Here is a 22,994-nt window from a genome sequence, read left to right as displayed (position 1 = left end):
GTTTCAAGCAACAACAGGGAGCCTGTGGCATTTGAACTCCACTGGAGTGAGTTCTGGAAGGCGTTAGCAGAGTAAGTTCCCAGTGCTTCCTTGGAGTTTTTATTTCTAGGAAACCACTGAATGAATCACCCTCTCAGCACTTTTAAATCTTATCTCCAAGGCAATGCCAAAACCACCCTCCCAAGATCTGATTAAGCCAGCCGTGGTGCTTTTACAGGAAAGACAGTTGGCCTTAGCCAGGTCACTCCTGAGTCATAATGATGTCTGCTTCTCATACATCTTTTCAACATGTAGCTTATTAGCATCCAGCACTTTGTCAGCTTAAAGAAACCTATACAGGCAACCCCTACCCGTCCTCCTCATTTAGAATACAGTTATCAAATAAACCAAAGCCTTTTGTGATACTATCAGTTCACAATATACCAACAGACAACATTTCCATTTGAGTTAGAATGTGTTGTGTTCATTAATAACCCCAATATCCTACGATGCCGTTTGCATTCCTGTGCTGTGAACTTTATCGTTGCAGCATGCACACCTTAGGAAGTGGTTAACTGGGGCAGTTCCTTTAAGACGACTTCTCTTTCTTTGAATTCAGAAGAGTTCACGTGGAACTAGCTTGCTGTCATTTTAAGCCAGAAGTCCAGATGTGGCCCTCAAGGCTATTAGAGTGGCTATTAAAGGAAACTTTAATACATGAATATTGATAGAATAATTACTGATGAATTCAGCATAAAATGAATTTCTATTTTCTACCTTAAAACAAGTATGTATGTTGTAGTCTATTTTGTGGCTTGTAATAAACTTGCAAAGGCCCTGTCCTATTTAATGGTGTGTGTATATGTACACACTTATGTTTTAAGATTTTATAAAAATATTAGTATAACTTTGTAGATGTGTGGCATATGTAAGAATGTGTTTGTTTTTTGTTTTTTTTCTTTGTTTTTTTTAGCCACCTACAAAATTATTTAACTTTAATGCATCTGAAATAATCACTTGAAGGAAAACTTACAAATTCTAAAATGTTGCTTTATCTGCATCTTACCATCTGGCTATTCAATAACTCCCACACATGCTTGAGAATTCAGATTCTTCTATTTCTGCATAAGGTGAATGTAGGTCACGTTGATCTTTCATGGTACTGACAGCTAATGTTTGTCTTTACAGCTGTGGCAGGGGATGTATTTTACTAACATACGTGAGTTTTTTTTTTTATATACACAGCTTAAGAAGACAATTTTCTATAATGCTGTGAAAACATTTTTTTTTTTTTTTTTTAAAGAATGCTTACTTAATGAAAAACTTGAGTTTGCAATGCTGAGTATTGTGTTCTTCTCCCTCTGATGATTCTAGCAGCTTCCTGTCTAGACCTAGGTCACACACCTTGCACACTTTCCATGGTAGAGGAATATCTTTCTTGTTGGGATGGATCCAATGACATATTAATATCCTGATAATTATGAATTGTCCCAGAAACCTACACATTCTTCTCACAGTAACTCAGCTTTCTGCGGTGTTGTATGTTGAGGTAATGTGAAGGAATGATGAACTGGGAGTCTGTATCTGTCTACTCCAGAATGCAGGACCATTTACACACATGATGCTGTTGCTTTTCTCACCAATGCAATACTTCATAGTGCTCATATTTAGTTGTTATCGTTTATCATTGCTGATGCAGTGGTTTTATATCTGTGCTCAACTGAAGTACACAAATGTGTTTAATACAGGGGTGGTGATTATAAATTCATATGTGAAATATGTAACATATACTGCAACTTGAGACTTCCAAAACTTATAAAAAGCCAACTCCACATAATGGGGAAAGCAGTAAAAACAGCAATGAAACTTTGGTGAAAATGGCTAGTTACATTTTTTTCTCCAAATTGACCATAAACTAACAACAGCAAGGATCAATTTTTCTTAAAGCCTTTTCTTAAAGCAAAGAACCAATGTGATATCTAGAAAAGCTATTGGCATTGGAACATAATTATACACTAATTTATAGCAGCATCTGTACCACCACAAAGGTTATATAAGCAAAGAGGCTGACAATGCCTGCAATAACACTCAATAGCTTCCTGAGGTAGGAAAAGGTGAGAGATGTATAGTTAAATGATCTCATCAATTGCCTTTGCTGAGGAGGTTTTCAGAAGAAAATTGTGAAGCACCTGGTGTCCCTGTAACACTGAACAAAATTGGACACTGACTCAGAGGGTAGTCGACTTAAGCCAATAGTTTAATTTACCTTACAGACCTGTAAGGTTTGGCTTAGAATCCAGTTCAAGTCACAATTTAAACCAAGTTGAGAATCACAACTTATCCCCAGATCCACTTCACAGAATCAAAGTGTGTGTTGGACTGGGTTCAAATCCTGTTTTTCCTTCCTCGTTTCAAATACTTTGTTAATTTCTCTTATAGTCAATGAAAAAACACGTTCTTCCATGGAAGTGAGATGGTCCTTTGGGGACTGGGTTCAAGTCTTGTGGATTCCTTCCTTTATTTTCAAATACTTTGTTAATTTCCCTTATAGACAATGACAAAGCAGGCTTTGCCATATTAGTAAGATGGTGCAGTGGGCTAATTCATGGGCATACTATGCTGTTGCCTTGGGGGGGCATGGGTTCAAATCCATGTTACCTTTGTTTTTCAAAGAATTGGTTCATTCACCTTATCACCAGTATGAACATAGTATTTTCTGTGGGAGCTGGTGGCACAGTGGGTTAATCCCTTGGCTGTCTCTCCTGAAGATAGCAGTTCAAATCCAGCTCCTGGAGGTGAGTTCCTGCAGTAAGTAATGATTGTTGGTTGTGTTTCCACAGATGGAAGAGCAGAAGGTGAAGGCTCTGCCCTGCAGAGGGAGGAGGAAAAGGGGGGGGTCTGGCCCCCCCCAGCATAGAGGAGAATGGAAAGTGGGAGTGTTGCTACTTGAGAGAAGAAGAATATGTAGTGTTTTTTTAATATTATTACTGTCTGTCTCAAAGATTCTTACCAGATATCAAAGTGAATGCATGCTTGAGACAAGGAACAAAAGCATAGCATATCTTGTCCTTCACCCAAAGAAGCAACACTCCCTCCTTCCATTCTCCTCTATGCTGGGGGGGCCAGACCCCCCCCCTTTTTCCTCCTCCCTCAGCAGGGCAGGTCTTTACCTTCTCCTCCACCATCTGTGGAAACACAACCAACAATCATTAGTTACAACCAACAATCATTACTCACCTCCAGGAGCTGGATTTGATCTGCCATCTTCAAGGAGAGATAGCAATGGGATTAACCCACCACACCACCAGCTCCCACTGGAAGTATTACCTTCATACTGATGATAAAGTGAATGAACCAATTCTTTGAAAAATAAAGGAAAGAAGTAGATGGATTTGAACCCAGTCCCCCAGTAGCAAGGGCAACAGCACAGCAGGCCAGTAAATTAGCCCACTGCACCATCTCACTTATACAAAAGAACATGCTTTGTCATTTATTATAAGGTAAATGAACAAACTGGATTTCAAGGCAAAGCACCGCATACTAGTGAATTAGCCCACTGCCATCTCCTTTCCAGGTAAACTTTTTTTTTTTTTTTTTTTTTTTTTTTTTTTATATTTACTATAAGATCAATTTAAAAAAGTCTTTGAAAATAAAGGAAAAAACTCCCCTGGATTCAAACCCAGTCCCACACAGCATGCCATTGAATTAGCTCATTGTACCACCTAGCTCCTTGAGACAGTCAAGTAGTCTAACTTTGTATATGAGATTAACTTCCTTTCTCAGAGATTGCACAATTGCAGAGTGTCATGCCACTGAAGAGAGGAATGATTATCAAACCTATTACACAGAAGGTCTATGACATAAATACCAGGGTGAATGTTATGACTGTTAATACTATATATATATATATATATATATATATATATATATATATGGAATATATATATTATATAGTGCTTTATCGGCCCTTCCATAGGAAAATCAGTTTTTTTATATTTTGTCCCTGGTCAAGCTGTGGAATCTGAGCTGCAGTCCGGATTGTGTGTGTCTATAAATTGTATTTGTGCTGCAGTTGGGATTGTGCATTCGTGTTTCTGTATGGCAGTTGGCAGTATCTGTGTGTCTGCTGCAGCTGGTAATTTGTGTGTGTGTGTCTGTGCTGTATCTCTGTCTATGCTGCAGCTGGTATTGTATATGTAGATACTTTTGGTTTGAGGTTTAGAGGTACACATTTTGAAATATTTGCATTTATGTGCTAGACTTCCGCAATTCAGAGTTTTCAGAAACTTGCGTGGCTCTAGAAATCTACCTGGAGTGTTTTTCTACCAACAGAACCAATATACTGAGAAATATATATATACACAAGTATAACAGTACAACGTCCTGTCCCTCAGACAGATCTTGTTGTCTCTGGCTTTGGGCGATATGAATTCCACACTCCCGTATTTGATGTGTCAGAATACTGCATGTGTCTCCTACCTACCATCTGCATTTCTTTTTGTGTATTTAAAATCTGCCAGTACTGTTATGGCATGCAATCAGAAACTGTCAAGATAGCATGAAAGCTAACAAAAAAAATGTGCTTTGTTATACAGTATAAAGCCTTCTTGGTATAAGCCTTGCAAATCTTACACAAGGAGCTCAGTCTTTGTAGTGAAACACAAAATGACAGACAGGATACTATTATTTTCAAATGCTGTAGATTATCGGTGAACAGAAGAATGCATGATAAAAAAAAAAGCAGGATTTAAACACCTAAAGGCACAAAAAACAACTTAGATATAATTTTTTCCTCTATTTCGTAGTACAAATTGAAAAAGCTATACATTAAATATATAGCAAAGGAAAAATATAAATAAAAACACAGTACAAACGTTCAGTGAAATACTGTTTTAATTTCAATTCAAGACAGGTTCAACAAATAAACATGCATGCATTTTTTTTTCTATAACTACCTTATAATACATAAATGCTTCGATCAATACAAAATATAAAAATATGTATTAACTCATTTACACAATATGTACACTAAAACTTAGTTAACTTAGTGAATTTATTTGTATATACATTTCATAAGAATTCAATTAAAAGCTATTAAACAAGTAAGCTGGAAAATCGTATCTTCACTGATTGGCTAACTGAATAAAAACAAAGGCGGTCACTAACATCGCTATTGTTGCAGTTTTTAATTACTGAGTGCAAGAACATGTTAGAAGGAAAAAAAGAATATAATCTTGATAACTATATAAGATAATAAACAACGTTTGAAATGGTGACGATGGCAAACATGCAAAAGGTAATTGTGCGGTCGATAGTTACAGTATGTCAAATCACAAAACTTTTGACAGACCTTATACAATATTAAAACCCCAATTTATGTTTTTCTTTTCTTTTCTTGTTTTTTTTTTTTTTTTTTTAATTACTTAATAGTCTTTCCCAAACTGTTGGAGTGCAACTGTGCAAGCTAACATTCTTGAGTGGAATTAGACCCCCCCCCCCTCGCACTCGTTAGGAAATGATGCAGTTCTTGCTTTTCCTCCTTTTCCTAGTGCGAAGCTGGCCTCTGCCTCCCATTGTGGAAGAGCTGCCAAGCCCTGAAGATCCGTACCTGTGAAGAAGTCCATCACTTGTGAGATAGCGGAACTGGACAGGTTGTGGAATCGGCTCCCCCAGAAAGTATCCTTCATCTTCCGATTCCGAGGAGGACGAGCAGGTGGAGCACCAGTCGTCATCCTCGTAGTCATCGAATTGAGGTCCTAGCCGATGATGGCTCGTGGGGTTCTGCAGTGTTAGATCAGAGGTGGTTCTGGGACAGCGGCCGTAAGGTTCTCGTTTATAACCGTACTCTAATGCATCTCTGCCGCCTCTGGTTAGCACAAATTGATCATACTCCCCTCTTAAATGCAGTTGAGGCCTGTCTGTCACTTGGCTACGCCTCTCAGCAGCGAGATTAAGTGCATTCTCTGAGCGGGAACGCCTGGACCTCCTGGGCCGGTGGTGATGCCGACGGCTCTGGTGCTCCTCCTGCCCTTGTGAGCGTCTGCGAGTCCGTTCGCTCAGGGGAAGCAGTCTAGCATTAGGCTCACTGCTCACTCTGTTGACAGAATTTTCCTCCTCAAAGGTAAATCCCTGTGACCTCCTTACATGTGCAGGCGACTCCCTGTACTGCACAGGGTACTTCAGTCTGTCAGCAGGGGGGGCCATGTCCTGATACGGCTGTACAGAATTCAAGCTCCTCAAAGACTCGGTGCTCCTGAACTGCACAGAAGAGTTTATAGTTCCCATGTTGCTCTTTTCTGACACGTTCATTCCCGAGTCCTTGCTTAAATCCGGCATTGAAAACCTGGACAAATGCTCCTGGCGTTTGGGTCCTCCATCTGCAGACGTTCCTAAATGATAAAAGATAAAATATAACATTTTAAATAAGTGTTTTAAGTTATAGATTAACAAAGCTATTCAAATGTACAAATGAGAAGGACTATAGTAAAACCACTTTGCCTTCAAGTACATCATTGCCATTTCTAAACCCGCAAGTACAGGCTTTTAATATTGAAGCATATGTTTATGAATGCAGAAAAAAGCACACATCCCTGAATAGTTCTGACTTTTTTTTTTTTTTTAGGTAGAAAATGAATGTACTTCCTAAAGAGTCTAACACACACTTTAAATAACTATAATGTTGTAGATACCTAATGAGAACATATGTACCCCAGCATTAATCAATGGAAGGGGATGTTAATGCTTGCTTGATAAGCAAATCTCTGTACTCGGTTGTCTTTCATCACACTGTGAGTGCTATACTCTGGCATTAGAAGCAGTTCTGCACACTTGGCTTGTTACCACATGCATATAAGAGAGGTTATGAATACTTGTGGTAATTTCTGATTTCTCGATTCACTCTCCAGTCTCTTAATGTTACCCCAATAACAAACAAGGTCAATTGAGGTTAAGAACCTGCTTTATGAAACAAGCATCAACACCCCCTTTGTTATATGGCACACATTTTTGCATAACTAGCTCATCTTTTTCAGCATACAAAAAACATGTCCCAGCAGCTACTGTTTTTATAGGGGTATTTTGTTTTTTAAAAAGTGTACATCTGATCCCTTATTATTAAAAAGTTGACAGTAGAGAAATGGTACCTGTAGCATTGGATAGTGCCAGCGATTCCATTGAACCCCGTGGAGTTTGTTCCATCGGTGTAAGTTGCTCAGTAAAGCTAAGTGCATTGATCGGATTCCTGGTTCGACATTGCTGGGCAACCATCTCCTCTCTCTCGTACCCCTGAAGGCTCACAGTTCTTTTCTCTGAAAATCCACGGCGGGAGACGTTGCCGTAACTGCCTTGTGGTGTCTTCAGCTTTGGAGAGAAACAGACCTCTTTACTCTCTTGGGTCCAGTTGTCATGGTTGCCCTTCAGAGTAGAAGTCGAAGCCCTCTTGGAACTACCATGGTCTTTTGCCCATGTTTCTGGCTGTGCTCCAGGACTGTGTACAGAGTTATAGGTGCTCCGTACATTGCACTGGCTGAGAAGTTGTAAAGGACTTTGCATTTGCACGGTTTTATTTCCGTACTGGTAAAGTTCATCTCTGCTCTTCCATGCTTGCGGTTCCCGGTTCAGACTGGGTGCTTGGCTCGACAGGCTCAACAAATCCATTTGCAAAGAAAGTGGGTCAATATCGGTAGAGAATCTGCTAGATGCCGCTAACATAGGCATGGCCTGCCTGGTGTCCAATTTCCCGCTGTTTTTTCCAATTTTTGCGCTGCGACGGGATTCCCTTGATCTTGCACTTTGGAATGCAGAGTCAGAAGAATCGGAACCATTGGGGTCTTCTCCTACACTGCAGGCTCTGGAGCAAAATATCTGACCTTGCTTGGGGAGAAAAGGGCGTCCCAGAAGAGACTTCTTACAACGCGCACAACAAAAACAGGTCTCTGTAGCGTGCCAGTGTTGGCCATCATAGGTCATCTGGCCTTGATCGATACCTGAAAAAGAGGGTGGAAATGAGACATTTCAACAGATAAGCTGGTGTAACAGATTCAAATTATTGGGTACCGGCATATTCTATGACTGCTATGTTTAAGGGACAGAACACAATAAAATAAAAAAAAGCTGTTTTAAGAATCAATGACTGCTATTGTTTTCATACTGTAGAAATATTGTAATTTACCTGTCAGTCATTGGCAAATGTAAAATAATATTTATCTACTAGGACAGAGTTTTATGATTGAGTGTTTAAAGTTACAGATTATCAAATCTATTCAAATGTAGAAAACCGTTACCTTTTAAAAGCATTGCAAAACCAGAAGAAATGACTAAAAGTATATCTTACATAGTACAGGTATAATGCGTGAAGCAATGTTTTTATTATACATTTACAAGTATATTTACTTACTGATTACCGGTATATTTGTGATGTTAATAACAATGATATTCTGTTGAATGCAGCTAAAATATTCTTCCAAAAAGTTCAAACGATTACCAAAAAACTACAAGTAAATGTTAGGCAGGCCATCGTTATAGAGAAACAGAACATATTAGCATATGCATATTTTAGTTTTTGTGTCACGGCATAGAAAGCAAGCTTGCTGTAATCCTTAATGGATCACATCTGGTTTCAGGCATGTTATTGTAGTTTAAATTTCAAATCAGTTTTCCTTAAAGATTTATTGTACAGTATGCCGTGCAAATTCCACTCGCTGGACCTAGGGTCCATCTACTTTGCATGCTTAGACACAGCTGGGAATCTTTGTGTGACGGAAACCACCTAAACCAACTTTAGGTGGTCATTATGTGGCAATTTTGCTTCCCTTTGAGCAATTATTCTACTCAGCTATGCAAACTGCTTTTAATAGTTTGTACAAGTCAACTTACAATTTTAATAATGATGCATAAGGTAAAACTTTTTTTTTTTGTCTTAATGGAAATTTTAAAACAGGTGGTGTTCCCATATGCAGAATGGATTTCCCTGAGACAAAATTAAATAAATTGCCTAAAATAAATTTGCTCTTGGTCCATTAGCTGGAATATTGATTTCTTTTTAATGACCTTTCCAAGATGAATGAAAACTTTATTGGTCTTTCTGACATGCGTGAACCTCTAATTCTGCTTCAATAAAATGTATGCTTCTTCTACTTTGTACATTTCACAATATCCAGCTAATGGACCTGGACTAAATTATTTTAGGAGGCCACGTCATACAAAAGAAAATACTGTGAGTTATATTGTATTGTCACATGAGGACTGTAGCAATGCAAGCTTAACAATATATAACCCAAGTGGCCTATAGCAGCCAAACATCATGTTTGTATTGTATAGTCATGTAAAAACCTGATGAAGTTGTTATATTCAGAAATGTAACCCATAAAGTTAACAAAATCAAAGTTCCTAACTAAATTTGCTGTTTACACCTTGTCTCCATTTTGTGTTTTAATTTAGACAACCTGTATGATTTGTGGGGTCAAAAGGATCTGCAAAACAGAAATAATCCTGAATGAAATGCAGTCAGCTGATGCTGGAGGCCACATTATTACTGCTGATATAGACAGATGTTCTGGGTGTTGCTGTTGAGCTTCCTTAACCCTGCACAACACTGCATTGCTTTTCCATCAGTAAGGATTTGCAAATGCCTCCTTACCTATGTGCTCCCCACACGTGTCACAGTACTCTGCGTACAGGGACTCGAAACAGTTACAGCAGTACGGTCTTCCTTCTTTCATAATGTATCTCTGGCCTCCCAGTGCAGTCTCGCATTCAAAACAACAGAAGTGTTTCATGTGCCAATGTCTTCCCTCGGCTTCTGTGCACTCATCTGCGAAAATGATCTACGAGAAGAAGAGCATGTATCTACCATTACCTCAATGGAACCATTACCGGATAAATGAAGACAAACACTCCAGAAATAGACCTGGGGTTAACAGTGGAATCCTTAACAGTTTTAATCTCTGTCATGTATACAGATGTACTGTAGAAAAAGTAGAACTGAATTTAGGGTAAAATAATACCAGTAAATGTAAACGCTTCCTTCACTTGTACGAGAAGGTCTTCTCAAGCAGCAGCATACTATTTTTGTTTTACAATTTCAGTATATCAAAATACACACAATGAATCCCAACTCTGAAGTCTTGTCTAGCTTTATACTGTAAAAAGTGCCTTTGAATGCAGGGATTTATTTATTTATTTTTACAAGATCAAAAGCATTGTTTAATCACAGCATAGCCTTACCTCATCGCAGGCTGTACATCTGGGTTTGAGGCGTTCAGCATGGTGCCTGCCACAGTATATCTTTCCATCTTGATAGAAATAAATGAGATCCACCAGCAGTTCGTCACACATGCTGCATACAAAACAGTGTGGGTGCCAGCAAACGCCATGGCCTGCTCTTGATGCAAACACAGCAATGTCTCCTCCGTTGATCTGGCCTCCACACTGATTGAAGGTGAAAGAAAAGGGACATTCGGTATAATGAAGATGAATTCACTTCAAGTTTTCAGTTGTCATGGAAACAAAAATGGCCACACAATTCCAATGGCTCATCTTTACATAATACCTATTATATATATATATATATATATATTATATAATATATATATTTATAATATGTTACCAATAGACACTGTTAAGTCATTTTATAATTCTGACACAAACCTGTCAATCTGTATGATAACTTGTACTCATACATGAACGATATAAATGAAACACTCTCCAGCAATTATGTGTATAATTGCTCGCTGACCTTTGGGAGCCCAATGAAAATTTGATTTTCAGCCATACAAAATATTTAATGGATCTATCTATAGTACAAAATTAATACAAATGATTTCAGACCAAGCTGGAGGAGTTAAACAATGATTAATCTAAAATGTAGTTATGCCTTTTAATAAGACATACCTGTCTGTTTCAATCATAACAAAAAGTCAGCCCAAAGCAGAATTAAAAGATTTTCTGAGAGTCCTATACATATATCAACAATACACATATACCAGCCATATACACACATTTATATATATATACACACACACACACACACATCATATATCTATATATATCTATATCTATATCTATATATATATATATATATATATATATACACACACACACACATACATATATATATATATATATATATATATATATATATATATATATATGCACACACACACACACACACACAGTGTCTTGCAAAAGTATTCAGACCCCTGACCAATTCTCTCATATTACTGAATTACAAATGGTACAATGAAATTTCGTTCTGTTCGATATTTTATTTTAAAGGTAAAAGGTGGCTCTACCAAATATTACTGTGTGGGGGTTCAATACTTATGCAAGCAAGATATGTCAGTTTTTTATTTTTCTTAGAAATATTTCCCAACATAAAACCAATGTCACCTTAAAATAATTGATTTTGAGTTTAAGTGTTTTAAAATAAAATATCAAACAGAACAAAATTTCAATGTACCATTTGTAATTCAGTAATATGAGAGAATTGGTCAGGGGTCTGAATACTTTTGCAAGGCACTGTGTGTGTGTGTGTGTGTGTGTATATATATATATATATATATATATATATATATATATATATATATATATATATATATATATATATATATATATATATATAAATAAAAGCATCTGTGCACTCGTTGTGCAAGTAAAACCCCAAAGAATGTATTCATTTTTCCCTTCAACATCTGTTCTGGTAAAAAGATACAGTATATATCAGAGCTCTGTTGCCAGTAAAACTAATGTTACTTACTTAAACATATAATTTACTTGTCACTCTTAAGGCACGATCTTATCGTAACCACACTTTAAACCATCAGTGGGATTGACGGAAATATTTGTGAAGCGTAATGCATCACATCAAGTCCATGTTTATCTAGCGCAGTTATTTTTTTGAAGTGCAATTAAATAATATAATGGTTGACTTACTCATAAAAACTATACCATGTATAGAAACACATGCTGTAAAAAGCATGTTATTTATTGGTGGTGAAAGTATTTTCTAAAGAGAAAATGTTAAAGGAGCCCAAGTTTTTTTTGTCAAGGTGAAAAGAAAATACAAGAACATGTTTGTTTTTAAATTGCATGACATAAATCTAACACTTGGTGATGTTCTTGAGAATTTATTTTGAGTTTGTTAAAGTGGTGCTTATTGTGCATGTAATGAGTCTGTAGCTAATGATGATTCTGCTGGCTGTAAATTGTGCATACTGTATTCCAGTGCAAAATAAATATACGCAAAAAGATTGGTAGTGTCCCAGACACAAGAAAAGTCTGTTTTTTTTGTTTTTTTTTATTTAATTCTAGCCTCAGTGATATTTTTTCCACCTATATTTTTACAAACAACATACATTTCGGACTGAACAAACCACACAGTGTTCGTAGTAAAAAGAATGTAGAAAGCCAACACGCTTCCCCAATTGGCCTAAACTACCCATTCCACATAAACAAACCGTAACACAAGGTTCAGTCTGAGACTTGGACAAGTACGTTTGTTCTGCTATTTCAGCCACTTTTAATTATTCAGCAAGTGATTACCTGTTCACAGATTGCCCCAGTCATAGTCACAGGGAAAGGTCTCACATTGCCTCTTCCAAGATTCTCCCTTTTCCTCTGGTTACTAAAGAGCTTCAGCTCCCTTCTCTCTTCGTCGTCCAATGAGTTGCAATACCGAACCTGCAAATAACAACCAGGACAGATGGGTTTAGTACTAAAGTGATGTTTCAAGTTGGTGAATGCAGAATGCAAAAATGGGAAAATGGCCCAGATTCAACAAAATGTTTATTTGTTTTCTGAAAAAAATGTCAATGTTTGGCCACCAGGTTGCGGTATGTTTAAATCTCATTAGAACAGAAACAAAAACCTCTTAAAAGTCAAGTGATTTTAAAACTAAAATGCAATCTCTACCAAGTATTACATGTCATTTTTTATAAGACAAAATGTAAAGGGAGTTGTACAGGAAGGAGAAATGCAGGGTCTTTTATCAGTACAGAAAAGAGTAGAATCAAAAGACATTCACAGTAAATTAGTAAGTAAATGAAAGCACTTTCTTAGGTGTGACAATGAAACCAAGGCAAGTCTTAAATTAAAAACAGCCTTGTGGAATTAGTGAAAAAAAAAAAAAAAAAAAACACAACCAAGAAAAAATGTGTCCAAATTGTCTCGCTTTTGCAGATAGTGCTCAAGGACACCATTTTCCATCACAAGGTAATAAAGAACATGCCCCTGGTAATAAAGACGCACTTACCTCATTGTCATGTGGAGGCAATTGATGGAGAAGCTGCTTGATTCTATATTTCTCTCCAGGGCTGTTAACATAGGGCACCTTGTCTTCAGGAAGGCAGTTGTAATAATGGTGAACCTGTGGGGAATTTCATTGGCTATTTTAACACTGAGGGCACCAATCACCAAGATTTACATTTTTTTATTTTTTATGAAAATGTTTTCTAAAATGTATCAAATAAGCACCATTATGCTGATAAATACATTTGAAAAACGCCTTCTAAAATGGTTGACATTATTACAAACCAAGTCATTAACAGACCACGTTGTGTAAGGATTTTAATGAAGATGCGTGTAATGTATATATAATTTAGATGTTTTGAGGCACATACACAGTTGGCTGGTACCAGATAATTAGCATTAGATACACGCAAGTACCACATCTTCAAAAAAAAAAAAAAAAACATTTTAATTATAAAACAGATAAACATTTACAGTACGTGTAAATCACATATAACAGCTATTTAAAAAGAGGTTTCAATTTGCATTTGTTTTACAGAACAAACACAGCAGATTCAGGCATGCTTATCTTTTGATCTCGCATTTATGACTTACAATAAGCAGCTGGCCATCCAACAATATGATTTAACATCGTGATTTACAAGTTTAATTAAAAAAAAAAAAAGAAAATTGAAATATTTCATCTATCCACATAGTCACAGTCCCTTAAAGCACTGGAGTCTTTCATTAGGAATGAAAGTCCCTTTAATGGACTAATTAGTCGACTTCATGCTGCCAGAGCCGAGACAAGGACACAGTTGTTGCCAGGTTGTGATGTTTATGTATTTAAAAATGCCAAGACTGAAATAAGAAAGAATAAAACAAACAAACAAGAAAAGTACAGACAGTACATAATGTTGTGGAATGGCAGCTGAAATGAAATACTGTCGAAATATATACATTACGGTCTGATTTTTTAGTACAAGAATCCATGTCAAACATACATGCCCATTTTCATAACCACTTTCTTTTCAATGAAAGCATATTTGCTTAATACTGATAACAGATTACCTATATAGAATAGCCTTTCTGGTATTTTAAATATACTTAAATATAAAACAGGTGCAATTAAAACCACAAAACTAAACACCTCACCAAATCCGAATTAGGAAGGTGTTAATTAAGAATAATGCATTAGCTGTGGAAAGGGGAATGCATTTTCTCATTTTGCATTTTTCTTGGCTTTGCACTACTTTGGGGTGTGCAGCTCAATCAGCGATGATAACCTATTATAATTATTATTAGCCTTCTCAGCAATTTCATCTACTCTTGTACAGAATAATAATTTCAACATACCAGCATTTTGCAGAGAAGTTATAGCTGTATAAGGAGGGTGTAATGACCTTTAGAAGTCTCCAAATGACATTAAATCAAACCTAACCTCACATATGTGAACAATGCTCAAACAGTGTTCCAATTTAAAAGGTTATTTTCTACCATTTTATTTAGATCCCAATTGTATTTGAAAAGGACACGGAAAAAAACTCTAATGCTACTTTTTTGTACCTGGATTGTGTGAAACGTTAAGCACTTATACCCAAGAGGGTTTTGTAATGGGCAAAAGGATTACAATGTGGATTATGTTCAAATTTTTTTCAGTGAATTACTTAGTTTAGTATCCCTGTCTATATAAATACAACTTAGACAAGAGAAACTGGACAAGAGGTGAGCTTAAAATCCAAGTTATTTTACTGGTTGGTCCATAAAAAACAATGGTTCAAGATGGTCAATCTGGCAGACATGACCCTAAAACCAGTCATTCAATTATCTCACCGCAGTATTGTAAAAACTGCTCAATAATGTAGTCTTCGGACTGAAAAATACTGTTCATTTATTACAATAATTTCACATGTGACTTTTAGAAGACATCTATGAGCCAATGATTTATTGACTTACACATTCACTCTGTAATTACCATTTCGTTAATTAACAAAAAGAAATACTCATTTGGAAATCCATTCCCTGCTCTGTAAAGTGATGTTCACACAATTTAGGCACATTTTCCAAGCTGGTTACAGGGATGCGTATTTGAGTGATTTTGTAAATAATTCAATCAGTCACTAATACATGTTCTTTGTGAAAACCTTTTATATAATACTATGCTACTAAAATGTTCATTCTCTTCTGTATCCAAACCACAGGGATACTGTAAAACCATTCTCTGAGTACTCTTTGAAAATATACACAACCAAAATTAGACCCCAGGAGGGCGACTTGAATATTTCCAGAACACATGAATGTTTATTCCAGCTGGACATAATGAATAATCCCTCCCCTGAAAAAAAATGACGCCAAAAAATCACATTTGTGTACAATTAAAAAGATAATGGTGCTAAAATGTAAAGTAAATAAACAAACCTGTTCTGGTTTTAATCCAGGGGGGACCCACGCATACTCCTCCAGGGCACAGCCGGAGTCATCGTCGGACGTGGAGTTGCGTTGAAAGTCATACATGAGCTTGTTCACAGTCTTCTCCATTTCCAAAGGCATCACTGCCACAACATGCTCCTTCCGAGGGCAATTACAGTGAAGGCAAATCTTCCTGCAGAGAGCAAGAAAGCCATTTGTGAGTTGAATGTTCTTAGAGAAACTATTTAGGTGATTCTGTCCAACCAGCGGTGCTGGGACACAGAACTATAAACACATTCTTTGGCAATGTGCCTTTGGCAGTAGCCCAATGCATCCAAGGCAGCTTTATAATCCAGCGTGTGTGTCTTTTGTGGAATATAACCCCTTTGTGTTATGACAGCCTGTGAGGGTCAGGAGACAAACTTGATTGTTAAAACTGCTGAAACCGAGTCCTTTCCTTCTTCATGCCAACAAGGCAGTACCAACTGATCAGATCAGTTACCACTCACAAAAACCAATAGGCACATTTTTTAACTGGTGACGTACACAGCATTGAGAGTTTTTAACAGTAAAAGCAGGGTCTTGAGTGTTTACTTGAGCATCCAACTAATGAGACGTGGATGGACAATAAACTTGTACTAACTAATAATAATAAACTTTCTTTACATTTTATTTTTTAAACCGTTAGTATACATTCAGCTTACATTTTTAGTACGTGGTCATGCTAGATTGCCACATTCAAACTGTAGGTCTGTTTTCCAGCAGAGGCAGTTTGCTAGGATGAGCTTTAAAGCAATGTTATTTATGTACGAGACTTTGCAAAGGTGCCAGAGCCGTCATTTTCTTAAAACAATACTTGTGTTGCCTGTGTTTGTTTCTAGAGTCTACAAGCTTAACTTAGTTAAGGTATGGGTTTGTGCCAGAAATTCCTATTTCCTGCTATTCGTCAGATCAAAAATACACATAGATCTAAACAGACAGTCTGCATCTGTTTTGCATCCATCCAGAATAGAGGACTCAGCCTGTGGCTCCCGCCTTCAAGAATAACAGCGCCCGTTTCCAGGTTCCAGAGTGCTACAGATAGTTTAAACGGCTCCTGTGATGAAAAGTCAAACACTCCGAAAACAAATTGTCCAGGCTAATTTCAAATTGAAATGTATTGTTTAAATACATTGACAGGCAAATGTCTCAGAAAAGGGTACTTTTAAGCTGGTGGAGAATGCACCACTAAATATTCTATTTGCGTGTTTTAAAACATGTACAAAAATAAATTAAAAAGAAGAATCGTATCGAAAGTTGAGTCAACTAATTCTGTTACCCAGCAGCACCATAATAAAAGTCATTTTTTTATTTTTTTGGTTTCAATATACCAATTTTGAACCAAAGTTTCTGAGAGAATATTGAGATTATGAAGCCAAGCACTTTAATAGTCTCTGGTTAACGCCAGGCTTTACATGAATATTGAAATGAAACTGAATTGATGAAATGCTGATGTCATCTAACAGTACGGTGTGTCCCGCTCATCTCTTCAGATTTACTGCTGAAGTTTAGAAATGACTCCAAAAACCATGTGCCGAGCAGCACTAAGGTTGTTTTTCATGGCGAGCACGATTACAACTATTCTCTGCATATGGAGAGCAATGTCAAATTATTCTCTTGTTAAACTTCCCATTAACTCAAAAGTAATTAGGTTGGACCCACTAGTCTGACAGGCAACACAGGTCTGATACATGCAGGTGGCAGACAAAATCAGACGGAGTCCAGGTCGGATGGTTAATCTATCGTCTTCAAATGCAAAAACGCCTTCCCCAGAAAGACAGTAACAAGCATGGCTTACTGACAAAGCTGTCACCGCCCTGTCACAATGACAGGCAGCATCAACACATCACTGTCACGAGTAAGAAACACTTGTCCTGATAAAGCCTGAAGGGGATGCAAGGTTTAATAAATGCATTTGATATGTCCATAATTAGGGGTCATGTTTAAGTATTTGCCTTCGGTTACAAAATGTTTAATGCGTAAGACTTTTTCTTTTGTTTCTTTTTAGACAACGAATTACAATGTAACCTTCGCTGGAAAACGGGGTCAGGTTAATGGCGATTGGCTTTATCAAGGCACAATTCCTTGTGAAAGGTGGAAAATAAAATCCCATAACTTCCCCCTAGCTCACAACAAGCTAAGCATTCTGATTTGCCCTCAAGCTCTGTCTTTATTTCTCATTAAAATATTTGAATTTGAGTAGTATGCAATGAAATACAGTTCACTTCCTAAAACAAATGAAGAAATATAGCTTGACCACAACTATTAAACAGGCTTGAACTTGCCTTTATCAAGTCCAGCAGGATGAAAGTCGAAACCTTAAAGCTTTCTTATTATAGGTCCTAAGTGCCAGGAATGACAGTAATCCACTGTATGCATTATGTAAGGGCACAGCCATTCAGTACAATGTGCTAAACATCAGATGTGTTGCCAAATTAACAGTAAATCCAGTGCAGATCTAACGCCTAACCTTGCCATAGACAAATCAATTTACTGTATGGTATGTCAGCAAAAAAAGATGAAAAAAAAGCATACCAAATGTTGTTCTCCAGAAACCATGCAACATGTGTCAGCGTCTTAAAAATGTGGACATCTTTCTTGCCAACACAGCCCTTTGATGTGGCTTCCACAATCATAACAGAAAGCTTTCAAAGTCCTTGTTGCCTTACCTTAGCGTCCCTGTCCCCCCCAAGTTGGTTTTAAACAAATCACCAAATAATTCACAGCCCTGTTCAGAGCAGCTGGTAGAAAACATCAGCCAGTGTTTGCTCTGACATTGTCCCAGCTGGTCATTCTTTACACCCCTCAGCTATTACTCTCAGATTAAGGGTTAATTCAACATGCCAGTGTGCTTTCTTGTGCTTGAGGCATCTAGATGAAAAACAGTGGATTGTGTAGGTCTATTTACACACCTAAAAAGAAAATAAATCTAAAACCAAATACGTATATTATATATATATATATATATATATATATATATATATATATATATATATATACACACAGCATAATAATTTTTTGGTTACTGCTGGACTTTGTTCTGCTTCAAGAGTAACCGCTCAAAAAAAAAAAAAAAAGATTAATGACATGGTCCTATTATAAAACTGTAATAATAGAATGGGTGCCACCTTTACAAGATTACATTTTTCACCTGCCATCATAAATCATAATCCTTCCTCCTCTCTGCACAGCACAGTCACCTGTGCAGAATGCATATTAGTGGAATACATTTTAGATAACACAGCAGACAAATCTACTGCTGACAGTGCTAATAAACACCTAATCTTTTCATCTTGATTCAATAAGGACACTGTTTGAACTGTAATCTCTTAGGCAGCAAAATATCCTCTCTTTTTTTTTTTTAATCATGTAACGTCATTTAAATAAAGCAGTAAGATTTTTTTTTTCCCCTTTGCGAACACACATCACAATGTATGATTCAGAATAGTAGTTTAGTAGTTGAATTCAAGGTTCACAAAGTTGCAGTAAATGAATAAATAACTTAGACAGGATATAAATGATACATGTCTGTAGTTTAAGGTATTGTAATTATTCAGGGCTGTGACTGACATACTGTCAGTAACCCATCTGTGAAAGCAATCACTGGGCTCACTGTTGGTGTATTCTGATAGTGAGAACTGCCTAAGGCTCTACTAAGAATAGGTGTCTTTTGTGTTGTTTACTGATGGTTAAATTGCGAATGGCAAAACTTGGAAATCTAAATAAAGCCAGAAAGCACTGTATCCATGAACTGAAAGCTTAGGAGAATTTCAATTCTTAGAAATGGCCTTTGGGTAACCATATGCTCAGGTATATTACTTGGTTTAATAGGGGGAATAATGGCTGTGGGGGAGTTCTTTGCTTCATTTCTGTAGCTTTAGAAAGACTGAGCTGCATCTGCTGGAGTCACATTATTCTACTGTTATTCTGTTCAAATGCTAATCCAGGATGACCCATTCTGATTCAATCAATCCTCAGGACAGTCAAACCACCATGACTACAAAACAAAGAGTAATCAGATTAAAACCTTTGCCAGAGCACAGGTCATGTCCACATCACAAACAACAAAACTACAGCTGTATCCTTTTAAAAACTACATGTCTTTAAAAAGGAGAACAAATGCAATACAAAAAGTAAGAGACCCACGTCTGACAAATTCTGAACAAAACTGACTTCGGGTTTAAAAAAGGATCATCACAATGTATTTTATTTAAGCTGTAACAGTTCTAATCAAAGATGTAAAATCCTCAGTCTTTATGCTGCTTATTACCCTAACATGTCAGTTTCTTATCACCCACATAAATTCAACTACGAAAGGACAATGTTTTGAGTTTATTACAATTTCCTGAAATGATTATATTTCCTCTTGATGCTTACCTTATACTCTGCATGTTTTTCCAGTCAATGTATCTGAATGCACAGCAGGACTATGCAAAACATATTGCAGGACTCTGATGCGAATACAGATTTTCAGATAGAAGATTTGAGAGAGACGTAATAGTAGGTCTGACTTATCTACAGTGCACACAAAATCCAACATTTCATTTCAGAAATTGAAAATCATTTCACATAAACCATGAACCTTAACCTACCAAGGTTAAATAAAGAAATTCATTTTAGGTTAAATGAAATGTAGGTTCAACCAGGCATAACAACTATAAACATTTATAAAATGGTATCCGTCCAGTATTTTATCAAGCAAACACAGACCATTATTATTTCTTACCTTTCAATGCAGTCTCTGAAAGCTAGTCAGCACCCTGTTCCCTGGTGGCGTTAGTTTTTATAATGCACTGTTCACTGCAAACCTCCTCAAACATCACACACACCACTGCACTGTGATAAAACATCCTATTCCCAATCTGTTCTGTGCAACGCTGCTAGTTGCTTCTACAGACTGAGCAGCAAGCTTTTGTCAATGCCTTTCAAGAGACACATATCAAACTTGCAGATTCCTGGAAAAAAAAAAAAAAAAATCTCGAAGCAGAGCACCAGCAGGTCAAGCACTGTCTCTGCACTTTGTTTTCACAAGACTTTTGGAAACATAAACTGTCCCCCCCTTACAATTTGTGCTTTGTTCCTTTTCCTCTAAAATAATAAAAAAAAAAAAAAAAAACATATCCCCCTCCACTTCTTCCTTTGCAGAAACACAAATGACTCTAACAGGCTGAGCCTGTAGTTTATTAAATGAAGCTTACAGACAAGCAAGCCAGAGTATGTTTAACTTGATCTCCAAGGTCTCCCCAGCACAAGACATTTGAAAGGAAATAGGCAGCCTTGCTAGCACAGCCACTGAGGAGGAGTACTGGCTGTTGCAGTCTACACACCTCCTGCATGCTAATGAAGGCAGTGATGTCAGCAAGTCAATGTCCTTACATCACTATAATTAGCAGTATGAATGACTGGTATTTTTTATTCGTTTGCATGTAAATCAGGCAATTTCCCTCAATCAACAGCCCCAGGGCTAGTCGCACTTTCGTCAAGACTGCACGGTCTATCCACACAAATTAGTTGTGCTTCTGAGAGGACAAAATACTGGCTTTTGAAGCTGTAAGCATTTGGATCTCCTGGATTACAACTTTGAACCAACAATTATTGACCATTAGCAGCTCCTACCTGACATTTACAACACAATGGTACTATTCCTGGGTGTAATGCCACAGCTTTTCAGTTAAAAAAAAACAAAATCAATATTATTTTTCTTTAATGAGCGTTCGCTATAGAAACATGGATTTGGAGCTCTCACTGGTGTCAAAATTGTACATTTGTGATTTTTTGCTCCACTTCATATACACCTAATGAAAATTGCAGTAAAAATCCAGTCAACATTTATTATAAAAGTATAATAAATGTTGTGTTGCCCGCAAGGATATTTTTTAATTCTTGTCACAAACGTCTAAATTAGTGGGATGTCCCTATTCAATGTTTCTTAATTGCTGGGTCCCGAACTGTCTTTAGGCATTTATTGAATTGCTTTAATTTATTCCTCCCTTTAATAACTTGCAAAACTGGGATTATGGTTTCATGTCATTACTTCTCTTGATGGGAAAACCATAGCCTAAGGCTTCCCCTATGATATCACTACTACTGTTCTTAAAACCTCATGATGTCTGTCTTGTATGGCTGGCTGCAGTATTCTGTTATGGACCGGGATTCAAAAGCAATTTTAGAATTAAAAAAAAAAAAAAAAAAAAACTTTTCTGAAGCACTAATGCAAAATTATAGGAAGCAATTTACAACAACATTGCTTTATGTGACTCATTTACAAGTATTTCCTTTAGAAGCAAATTAGAAACAAAACATTTAAAACCAAAAAATGTGATTAACATTAAAATTGTGAAACATGGTTCAATGATTACAACGCTTATAGAAACTCGCTAATTATAGTGAAATCTGCCCAGATTTGAGATCACTCTAAGAGGTGCAGTTAAAGGATCTCTCTCTCTCTCTCTCTCTCTCTCTCTCTCTGATCACTACAGTGATTGTTTGAACACAGTCCCATTTTAAAAGCTGTTACATCCTACAGCATTTCATGGAAAGAACAAGCTTTGCTTAATTCCAGCGGCGATCTGACAAACATCATCACGGCTTAATCAGATCATTAAACTGATTCAGTAATCATTGCTGGTTTAGTCCTACACTAGAATATGGATTGATATATCTGCCTCCACCTTTTCATGCAAACTATTCATACCAGCATGCCTTAAACTTTACTTCCTGCTTCGTGAGCTTGTTTCCTGAAGAAAAAAAATTAAAAATAAATTAAATTAAACAAAACAATTCTGCTTCGATGATGTGGAAACTTTTTGCCTGACCAAAACCCTTTACAGGCTTAATCAAAATAATTGAAGTCTGGAAATCCGATTGGAATCTTGTTCTGTTAGCAGCAAACATTCCCCTGGAACAAATACGAGTGGAATTATTGCATCATTTCACAAGACTGGAAACAAATTGATTTCCAAATCATTTAAGACACAAGGTACTATATTCCACTGTCTACACATTCTTGGTCTATTTTATTGATCTAAAACAGCGGCACATCCAAGTACCGTCACCATTTCACACTATAGAATAGCAAGCCATGTTTTCCCCCCAGTGGTGAGTTAGCCTACAATACTAGTCAATACAAATAGAGCGGAATGCAACAACATGTTCAGGTGGCATTCTCTGGATCACTAAAACAGAGACTAGCTTTAACAAATTGTATTTTAGAATTTATCATTTATCCCTGCAGTTTTACTATTAATTACATGCTGGCTCTTTAGCTTTAGGACAGAGATCAAAAATAGAAAAAATTAATTCCTCATCAGCTATGCATCCGTTTAACACGTTTAAATAATTTT

At 36.8% G+C, this 22,994-nt stretch overlaps 1 protein-coding gene across 4 annotated transcripts in view; it reads right to left on the bottom strand.

Moving 5' to 3' along the window:
- Window positions 1-4,896: 4,896 nt before the first annotated feature.
- The window catches only part of LOC121329204 (prickle-like protein 2), a 65,534-nt gene continuing 47,436 nt past the window's right edge, over window positions 4,897-22,994 (bottom strand). For 2 of the 4 annotated variants that reach the window (XM_041274678.1, XM_041274676.1), the window contains exons 2-8: window positions 15,622-15,805; window positions 13,229-13,342; window positions 12,520-12,657; window positions 10,204-10,407; window positions 9,617-9,803; window positions 7,122-7,964; window positions 4,898-6,368 (exon numbers count right to left, since the gene is read on the bottom strand). In XM_041274678.1, the coding sequence (XP_041130612.1) occupies window positions 5,488-6,368; window positions 7,122-7,964; window positions 9,617-9,803; window positions 10,204-10,407; window positions 12,520-12,657; window positions 13,229-13,342; window positions 15,622-15,753 (2,499 nt within the window). In that variant the 5' untranslated portion in view covers window positions 15,754-15,805 and the 3' untranslated portion in view covers window positions 4,898-5,487. Of the gene's footprint in view, window positions 6,369-7,121; window positions 7,965-9,616; window positions 9,804-10,203; window positions 10,408-12,519; window positions 12,658-13,228; window positions 13,343-15,621; window positions 15,806-20,377; window positions 20,747-22,994 lie in introns of those variants that run through there. The other 2 variants (XM_041274677.1, XM_041274675.1) reach the window with 2 other exon arrangements.

This window comes from Polyodon spathula, chromosome 16 (genome assembly GCF_017654505.1).
Source record: "Polyodon spathula isolate WHYD16114869_AA chromosome 16, ASM1765450v1, whole genome shotgun sequence".
Lineage (NCBI taxonomy): Eukaryota > Metazoa > Chordata > Actinopteri > Acipenseriformes > Polyodontidae > Polyodon > Polyodon spathula.
The sequence above is the reverse complement of the archived record's forward strand: the minus strand, read 5'-3'. Positions and strand labels throughout refer to the sequence as shown.